The sequence below is a fragment of the Podarcis filfolensis genome, assembly GCF_964270895.1.
Source record: "Podarcis filfolensis genome assembly, chromosome: 2".
Classification (NCBI taxonomy): Eukaryota; Metazoa; Chordata; class Lepidosauria; order Squamata; family Lacertidae; genus Podarcis; species Podarcis filfolensis.
The window spans coordinates 1796902-1806895 of NC_139605.1; the positions used below are offsets into that span (position 1 = coordinate 1796902).

The window sequence follows — 9994 nt, forward strand, 5'->3', positions numbered from 1 at the left end:
CCGGCACCCAGGGCAGGGCAGCCCATACGGAGTGCGCATGTGTGGCATCCCGTACGGATTACGCATGCACAGTCTGTACAGGTTGCCACACATGTGCAGTATGTACAGGCTGCCGCTCAGGCACGGTGACCGTACGGGCTGCCACGCGAGGGGCATCCTGTACAGAGAGAGCATGTGCAGCATCCTGTAAGGACTGAGTATGTGCGGAGACCGTATGGGATGCCGCACATGCGCACTCTGTACAGCATGCTGCTTGCGCACAGCGACTGTACAGGCTGCCATGCGAGTGGCATCCTGTACGGACTGCGCATGTGTGGCATTCCGCATGGAGTGCGCGCACATGGCACACCATACGGTCGCTGTGTGAGAGGCAGCCTGTAAGGATGGCGCGCACGAGCGGCAGCCCATATGGATGCCGTGCACCCTTGGGCGCTCTACAGCTGGGGGGAGGCAGGGGCAATATTGTCACCCCCCAAGAGTGGCACCCAGGGCGCACCGTCCCCTCCGTCCCCCACTTCCTACGCCCCTGTACCTCCCCACCCACCCCCGGCTACATCCATGGCGAAACGGGAAGCATAAATAATATCAACGACACTGTTTTCACATATTCCATGCGTCTACCGAGGCTGCTTTCAAGGTGTGTGTGGCAGATTTGCCCTGTTACTATATTAAATGAGATGTCTCCAAAACTTCTCAAAGGCTTCCAGCTTAATCCTACCGGACAAGAGAATTCCATGCCCTGCAAGCCTTTTCTGTACATGGCATACCCCAGACCTTACCCCACTATATCTCACTATCAGTCTCCTGTAATTATTATTATTATTATTAATAATAATAATAATAATAATAATAATAAAATTTTATTTATACCCCGCCCTCCCCAGCCGAAGCCGGGCTCAGAGCGGACAACAACAATAAAAGCAACACAGTTCACATAAAATCACATTGTCGTCTTCCACTACTGAACAGTGGTAGTTCCTCAGTTTTGTTGAATTAAGCGAAATAATTTAAATTGGATTTGGCACAAATATGCAATTAATTGCTGCTGCTGCTCTTAAATCTCCTCGTGCTATTCTCTTGCATATCGCTATCCTGAATAAGGCTTTCGGGGCACCCAGGCCGGTGGAAAAGTTTTAGAAAAAGCCGGTGTAACCCTTGGCTTGCACCTCCCCACCCCCACAAAAAAAGCTACCAGCAAAAGCACAAAGTGAGGGCAATTTGCACAGGCGCCACTTGCTGGTCGTCCCTGCAAGGGTTAAAGCCACGTGCTGCAAAGTCCTAGAGAGGGTTGGGGGGGGGGAGAGGAAGAGGAGGAAATGAGCTAGGGTTACGTCACTTCCTCCCTTCACTCCCCCCCCTAACTCAGAGAGATAGAAGCAGAGAGAGAGGAAGGAAGAGGTGGGGGGTCTCGGGTGAGTTTGCAGTGTGGGGGGGGGGTTTGCAGGGTTGAGGCGGGAGGGGGGAGGGGTTCTTTGGGAAGCAAGTTAAGAAGGGGAAAGTCTTCCCAGCTCCCCCCCCGGAAAAGACCCGCCCCCGTCTCACCGAAGCCCCCCTCCCTCCTTGACAAGGCCACTCTGCCAGGCAAGCCTTTTGGGGGAGCACCCGCTTTGCAGGGCGCCGCCTCCTTTGCGTGTTTTAAACCGTCCACAGAGCTGGAAGGGACCCCCAGGGGCTATCCAGCCCAACCCCCGCAGGAATCCCGGGCGAGGAATCCCTGGCATGTGGGCGAAAGAGAGTTAGCCCGTTCCTCCCTCAAACAGCTCTTGCTTGTTGTTGTTGTTGTTTAGTCGTGTCTGACTCTTCGTGACCCCGTGGACCAGAGCGCGCCAGTTTGGTCTAAGCTCCCGCAGTTTGGTCAAACTCATGTTCGTAGAAAAAAAATTATTATTTTCCTTATACAAATTTTACAATACAATACAATAAATTAAAATTATTTTTTTCCATGCCTGAGCTGATGATCGCTTTTATCCATTTCCGCAGTCACACAATCAATCATTCAGTAGCTGAACTGGGTTCCACGCAGTCACAAAAACAAATTAACCGGAAAAGCCTCAAAACTGGTGCATGCGCCCCGGAAACAATTGCCGACAGCCGCATTGGACGTTCAGCTTCCGAAAAACGTTCAAAAACCGGAACACTTCTGGGTTTTTGGTGTTTGGGAACCAAGGCATCAGAGAACCAAGGTACCACTGTATAAATAATTTTCTTGGACTTGGGGGAGTGCTCACACCACACTGCCTGAGAGGCGGCGCAAAGTAGTGGTTAGTGTGCTGGACTAGGACATGGGAGATCAGGATTCAAATCCCTGCTCACCCACAAAGCCCATTGGGTGACTTTGGGTCGGTCAGGCTGACCTACCCCGCAGGGTTGTTCTGAGGTGTGGCGCTTGCCCGTTCATTTGAAAATGTCTGGGGGGGAGAAAGGGTTAATATGTAGACCAATAGGAAAGCTGGAGGCGGAGCCTACCTGCTTATAAAAGGGCTTAGCCCAGGTTGGTTTTAGTGGGTTGGTTGGAAAAGCAGTTGGCAGGCAGTTGGAAATAAGAGAGACAGTTACTGTAGTGCAGTTGGTTCTTGTGTGAGGGGAGGTAGAAGAGAGAGAGACAGGATAAAATAAGACTAAGAAGGTAAAGAGCAACAACGTTTTGAATGCAGTTAAAGTTTGTGTTTGCAATAAACTATACTCTTTGTTAACTTAAGAACCTGAATGAGACTTAAGTGATTTATCGGGGAGGACCTGGTTGGTGGCAGCGGATTAGTGCTGTACGGGTCAATAGTCCGTGAGACGACTGGGGGCTCCGTACGAAAAAATTGAGAGGGGCCAAAGTGTGTACATCCCCTTGAGCTCTTTGGAGAAAAGGTGGGGTAGAAATGTAATAGCAATTTTTTAAAAAAAAATCGAGTTACTGACCTGTTAAATTGGTGGTAGGACTCTCAGGGCAGTCTAGAAGCGATTATACAAGACACTTTCTTCTGAGTGGACTTGCCATTGTACAGATATATGGTGCGACCGTGTTTGTAATCCTGTGTATGGTTCTGGTTACGCCTCACCTCCAAAAGGATATCGCAGAGTTGGGAAAGGTTCAGAAAAGGGCAGCTCAAATGTTCAAGGGGATGGAGCGATGTAAGGAAAGGTTGCAGCCTTTGGGACTTTTTAGTTTGGGGAAAAGGCGAGTCGGAGGAGACGGGATAGAAGCTTATAAACGGGTGAGAAAGTGGGAAAGGAGAGAACGAGTTCTTCCTCTCTCACAACACCAGCAACTCATGGATGTCCAGTGAAGGTGAATGTTGGGAGATCCGGGACAGATAAAAGGAAGCCCTTTTTCACACAGCACAGAGTTTAGCTGTGGTACTCCCTCCCACAGGAACAAGTAGGCACCAACTTGCATCGAGTTAAAAGAGAATTGGATAAATCTGTAGAGAGGGTTGTCAATGGCTACCAGCCACAGAATCATAGAATCATAGAGTTGGAAGAGACCACAAGGGCCATCGAGTCCAACCCCCTGCCAAGCAGGAAACACCATCAGAGCACTCCTGACATATGGCTGTCAAGCCTCTGCTTAAAGACCTCCAAAGAAGGAGACTCCACCACACTCCTTGGCAGCAAATTCCACTGTCGAACAGCTCTTACTGTCAGGAAGTTCTTCTTAATGTTTAGGTGGAATCTTCTTTCTTGTAGTTTGGATCCATTGCTCCGTGTCCGCTTCTCTGGAGCAGCAGAAAACAACCTTTCTCCCTCCTCTATGTGACATCCTTTTATATATTTGAACATGGCTATCATATCACCCCTTAACCTCCTCTTCTCCAGGCTAAACATGCCCAGCTCCCTTAGCCACGGTGGCCACGTTCTAATAATAGAACTGTAGAGTTTGAAGGGACCCCAATGGTCATCTGTTCCAACCCCCAGCAATGCAAAGGGTACATCGATATGTGACACAATCTCTCATTCTTTTCCAAAGGGAGAATCTTGAACTGACTGCTGAAAGCCTCCTGTTTTGCCTAAAACTCACCTGCTTGCCTGTAGACCAGCAGTGCATTTCCTGCATGTGTCTACTCAGAAGTAAGCCCCGCTGATTTCAACAGGACTCCGCTCCCAGGTGAACGCATTTAGGATTGCACCCTTTTAGGTCTTTTGAGACTAATCAGGGGCCTCATCACACAACCTTTGTCCTGGGAATGGAAGGAACTTTGCAGCAAGAGGACTTTTTGGTCTGGAAGGGAGCTGAGATGGATCTCGGAGGTAAAATGGGTCTTCCAGGCCCAGCAAGGGAGGCATCAGGAAAAGGCCCTGGCTCATTTTTGGCTGAGAACTCTGGGGAATTCCAAAAAAGAGGAGGGCAGAAGATCCTGGATGAAGGAGCAGTGAGTTCAAACACTCTCTGCCGGCGCTTCAGGCATTTCTGCTACCAGGAGGCCAAGGGCCCCCGCGTGGCCTGCACTCGACTCCACCGTCTCTGCCGTCAGTGGCTGAAGCCAGAAAGGCACACCAAGGCCCAGATGCTGGACCTAGTGATCCTGGAGCAGTTCCTGGCTGTCCTCCCCCCGGAGATGGAGAGCTGGGTCAGGGAGTGTGGGCCAGAGACCAGTTCCCAAGCGGTGGCCCTGGCCGAAGGCTTCCTCCTGAGTCGGGAGGAAGACAGAAAGCAGGAAGAGGATCAGGTGAGAAAGTTGAACACCCTGTTAGTTCTAGGGAGCTGGGATTGTACCCAAGGAGGGGTTGTTTTTTGTTTTTCTAAATCATTTTTATTAAGTTTTCCTTTTTAACAATCTAATCACATTAAATATTCCAAATTATACATATACATATCAAATAATCCAAATATTCTGCTGAATTATAATTTTTTTGTTGGGGCTTCCCATGCTTCGAGTTCGGGGGGCGGGGCTCTGATTATCTCATATCTCTGCTGCTTTTGATAGTCATTTCTAGTAGTTCCTTTAAATCTTCCTGTTGTTTTCCTTCTTTCATTGCCTCCGAGTTGTTTCCACAAGCAAGCTGAAGTAAAATGATGTGTTTCTGTGTGGGTTTTATGTGTATGATACCCCTCTGTCCTTGCAGCATCTCCTCACACGCTGGTATTTCTGCCGAATCAATCCAAAAGACTTTTCGCTGCTGGCAGCCGCCATCTTCTCTCAGTTCCGATGAAACAATTCTAGGCGTCTGCTCATTAATTTTCCCAGACCGGTTGCATCAAACATTAGCCTTTCCAGGGGAGTTTTACCAAATCAGACCTGAAATACAAATATAATGACATATTAAGGGCTCATCTCCCCCTATGACTGTTTATAACTCTGCAGCTCGGCCTTATTCCATCATGGCGGATTTCCAAATTAAAAGGAGGGGTTGTATTTTGACATGCAGTTCCTTGCAATGGAGAGATTTCACTACCTCTAGAGGCCGATTGTTCCGCTGGTCAGACAAGGCCATCTGACTTTGCCTGTGGCAAACCTGCAAGCAGGACACGGGCACGAGAGCCCTCTCACCCCCTGAGGTTTCCAACAGCTGAGAAGCCCTGCTGGCTGCAACTGTGGAGAGCAGGGCATGGCCACCATGGATTGCCAGATAGTTATCCACGATGCGCTGGGTGGGGAGGCCCAGACATTCCGCCCTGCCCCATTGATTTCAGCAGGGTTTTGCAGAGACTTAGGTGAGGGAGGCGTGAATCCGTCCCTCGGTCAGTATTGTTTCTCTCAACTCCTCCCCATTTCCCTGCTTGGGATCCTTCTGTTTCAGGTGCTGGAAGTGATCATCGATTCCCCCAAGGCAGTGTTTGGCCTGCCCAGTACCTGTCAGATCCCGTTATTTGGGGTAATCAACCAAGAGGATCGTCCATGGAACATGTTACCGGGTAAGGGAGGATCCCTTTTTGGTGGGGGTGCACCTAGCTGTCAACATTTCCCTTTTCTAAAGGGAAATTCCCTTATCCCGAATAGGATTCCTCGCAAGAAAAGGGAAAAGTTGACACCTATGGATGCAAAGTTCCCAGGAGAAAGTCCAGCTGCCTTCTCCTCTTGTGGGGCCTGGAATTCACCCACAGTTCGCTGACGTACTACTGCTTTCCACATTTTGCCTCCACCACCTCTTCACAGGGAACGGGATGACATCACCGCCACCCCCTGAAAGGTCTCTTAACGGCGGAGCAGAAGCAGCTGCTGTGCAGCCGCCTCAGGTAAGGAAAGGATCATTGAAAAATATTTGCAAGGCAGGGAGAGACTGGTTGATATCAAAACTGTTTGTATACGGTGAGGGGGATAAAGTGTTTGATCCCCTGCTAAATTTTCCCGTTTGCCCTCTGACGAAGAAATGACCAGTCCATAATTGTAGTGGTAGGTTTATTGAAACTGAGACAGAATAACAACAGGAAAACCCCCAGAAACCCAGAAGGCAAAAGTCAGAGATTGATGTCCATTATAATCTCAACCAGCCAGACGTCAGGCTACCTGGTATCTTCATGTCCCAGTTTTTGATGTTTGATGTTTTATCATGTTTTTATTATTTTGTTGGGAGTCGCCCAGAGTGGCTGGGAAAACCCAGCCAGATGGGTCGGGTATAAATTATTATTATTATTATTATTATTAATGAACTGCTTTGACACGAGCATTTATTGTTGGGAAAGCACAATATTTTTTTTAAATATTATATTAAATCACCCCTGTAGGGAAATTACCTTCCCCTGCACACATCAAACATCTCTCTCCGCATTTGGGAGTGAAGGACAACTGTTCTCCTTTGACTTGCCTGTTAACAGGGGAACACCATGTACTTCTTCTTCCTCCTCCTCCTCCTCCTCCTCCTCCTCCTCCTCCTCCTCCTCCTCCTCCTCCTCCTCCTCCTCTTCTTCCAGGGTCCCCTGTCCTTTGAGGAGGTGGCTGTGTGTTTCACCGAGGATGAGTGGTCTCTGCTGGATCCAAGCCAAAGAACATTGTACAGAGAAGTCATGCTGGAGAATTCCCGGAACGTGGCCTTGCTGGGTAAAGGATTTCATATTATTATTTTACTTTAGCAGTTTCTGTATTGCCTTGAGTGCATAAGTCTATAATCTGTGTACAAGAAATGCAGTTCAAGGAAGATTCAAATAATTAGTTAAAATGGTGAATTAAGAATTATACACAACACCTCTAAGGGCAGATCCATTGAAAACGGGCATTCAAAACACACATTCAAAGCACAGGACTTCCCTCGAATCCTGAGAACAGCCGTTCCATTCTGACAGAGTTACAGTTGCCAGCCCCCTTGATCAGCTACGGTTCCCAGGATTCATTTGAGGAAGCTTGAATGTTGGAAAGGACCACAAGGGTCCTCTAGTCCAAGCCCCAGCAGTGCAGGAATCTCAGCCAAAGCATCCATGACAGTTGGCCATCCAACTTCTACTTAAAAACCTCCAAGGAAGGAGAGCCCATCACCTCCCGAGGGAGACTGTTCCACAGTCAAACCGCTCTTACTGTCAGAAAGTTCTTCCTGAGGTTTAGTCGGAATCTCCTTTCTAGCGTATCCAGAGGTACCACTGTACCTTGAATCCATTGGTTTGGATAAACCTGATGTGCCTTGACTAAACCACATATGTGCAGCCTCTTCTCTATGGGAGTGAATCTGGTTTGATGAAAAGCTTTCCGCCCTTTCTAACCAGGCTCCTCTCCTTTCCTCCAGAAGGTGATGGGTGGCCCAGTAAGGATGAGGAGGGACCATCCAGAGAGTCGTCGGAAAGGAACAAGTATCAAGAGACAGAAGAGGAAATCAGAAATCACGAAGGGCCAAAAAATCAGGAGCGGAATCAGCTGGAGGTGTGGATGAACGAATCAGTTAATTGGCAGGGCATCAGCTTCCCCAAAGCTCCTATTCAGCAAGAAAAGCAGAAAGGAGCAAAGAGGAACGTCTGCCCGGTGTGCGGGAAAGGATTCAGTCACAAATCAGACCTAAACGTTCACTGGCGAATCCACACGGGAGAGAAGCCGTTCAAATGCCCGGAATGCGGCAAGAGCTTCACCCAGCGTGCAAACCTTGCGTCGCATCAGAGAATCCACACGGGGGAGAGGCCGTACAAATGCGCCGAGTGCGGAAAGGGCTTCTACGACAAGTCGAGCCTCGCTATCCACCAAAGAATCCACACGGGCGAGAAGCCGTACCAGTGCTTGGTGTGTGGGAAGAGCTTCCACCAGAGCTTTGGCCTCACCTCTCACCAGAGGATCCACACGGGGGAGAAGCCCTACGTCTGCTCGTACTGCGGGAAGGGCTTCTACGACAAGCCGCACCTCACCAGGCACCAAAGAGTCCACACCGGCGAGAAGCCATACAAATGCTTGGTGTGCGGGAAGAGCTTCAGCCAGATCACGAGCTACACGTCCCACCAGAGAATCCACACAGGGGAGAGGCCCTTCATGTGCTCCCACTGCGGGAAGAGCTTCTACGACAAGTCCAACCTCCTCACCCACCAAAGAATTCACACCGGGGAGAAGCGGTACAAGTGCCTGGAGTGCGGGAAGAGCTTCAGCCAGAAGAAGAACCTGACTTGCCACCAGAGCATCCACACCGGCGAGAAACCTTACCAGTGCCTGGAGTGCGGGAAGTACTTCCGCCAGCACACGGACCTCACTTCCCATCAGAGAATCCACACGGGGGAGAAGCCGTACCAGTGCCTGGAATGTGGGAAGAGGTTCTATAGGAAAGCCGATCTAAACAGGCACCAGAGGATTCACGTCGGGGCCGGGAACCCCATAATTTCCTGGAACGTTGAGATGCCTTCAGAGGGGGTGTCAGTCTTGCGTCCCATCAGAGAATTCGCCCAGGAGAGCCAGTACGTCACCCCTGAGATGCTGCTGAATCACCCCTTGTTAGTCATTGATGAATCCACATAGCCGAGGCTCCTCCTGTTGATGTTTAGTCGTGTCCGACTCTTCGTGACCCCATGGACCAGAGCACGCCAGGCACTCCTGTCTTCCACTGCCTCCCGCAGTTTGGTCAAACTCATGTTCATAGCTTCGAGAACATCCCCACCATCTCGTCCTCTGTCGTCCCCTTCTCCTTGTGCCCGCCATCTTTCCCAACATCAGGGTCTTTTCCAGGGAGTCTTCTCTTCTCATGAGGTGGCCAAAGTATTGGAGCCTCAGCTTCACGATCTGTCCTTCCAGTGAGCACTCAGGGCTGATTTCCTTCAGAATGGATAGGTTTGATCTTCTTGCAGTCCTTGGGACTCTCAAGAGGCTCCTCCTAGTTCCCCCAAATAAATATTTGGGGTGTGGAAAAGGAGCAAGCTATATAAATATGCAGACTTTTTTAAACAAACCAAACATTCGTGCAGACACAGACTGATGCTGGTAGCTGTCACCTTTCTGGGGGAAAAAAAGAGTAGGCCCCACATTTATTTACTTGGGTATATTATAGCCTATGGCACCCTTCAGGTGATTTTGGACTACAGCACCTATCAGCTGCACACTAGTGCAGCCATTGGAGTCCAAAAACCTCTGAGGGAGGCTGCTATAATGCATGTTTTTACGCCTTACTGGGTCCTGTTATTATTTCTTGACTGGTTTGCATGAAGCTTCCTTTTATTTCCCCTGTGCCTTAGTTTTTTTATTAAAAATTATTATGATACACACACACACACACACACATTTGACAGAAACCATTTCTCTCCATTGGCCTGGAATTCTGACTGTGCCCTGCCTTTTGTAGTCAACGCACATTAAAACACATTTAGCTAATTTTAGAGTCGCTGCTTCCTTGTTTGGGTTTGAGGAGTCCCGGGATTCTTGTGGGGTGTCTGGGTGTTCCATATCCGTTCCTGCTTTCCAGACCCTGGAAGCAGTGCCTGCGTACAGATGTACATCAAACAGAAGCTTGCAGGATGTGGCTTTGATGCTACACCCCTCGATAGTGGCAAAAATGGAAGGCTCCAGGCAAATCCAACCCTGGCCTAGGCTACACCAGACATGGTGGCCTACAATCCATAGAATCATAGAGTACATAGATTACATCTAGTCCAACCCGCTGCAATGCAGGG

At 49.3% G+C, this 9994-nt stretch overlaps 1 protein-coding gene across 3 annotated transcripts; it reads left to right on the forward strand.

The window, feature by feature from the left end:
• Nucleotides 1-1330: 1330 nt before the first annotated feature.
• On the forward strand, nt 1331-9695 carry LOC310756659 (uncharacterized protein). 3 transcript variants are annotated; one of them, XM_083601174.1, is made up of 7 exons: nt 1337-1412; nt 1981-2183; nt 3959-4658; nt 5731-5845; nt 6087-6166; nt 6842-6968; nt 7645-9695. In XM_083601174.1, the coding sequence occupies exons 3-7, from the start codon at nt 4176-4178 to the stop codon at nt 8847-8849; spliced, it is 2010 nt and encodes a 669-aa protein (XP_083457300.1). In that variant the 5' UTR covers nt 1337-1412; nt 1981-2183; nt 3959-4175; the 3' UTR covers nt 8850-9695. The 3 variants fall into 3 exon arrangements, with proteins under 3 accessions (XP_083457301.1, XP_083457300.1, XP_083457299.1); XM_083601173.1 differs by lacking the exon at nt 1337-1412 and adding an exon at nt 1536-1865; XM_083601175.1 differs by lacking the exon at nt 1981-2183 and having other exon boundaries at nt 1331-1412.
• The last annotated feature ends 299 nt before the right edge of the window (nt 9696-9994 follow it).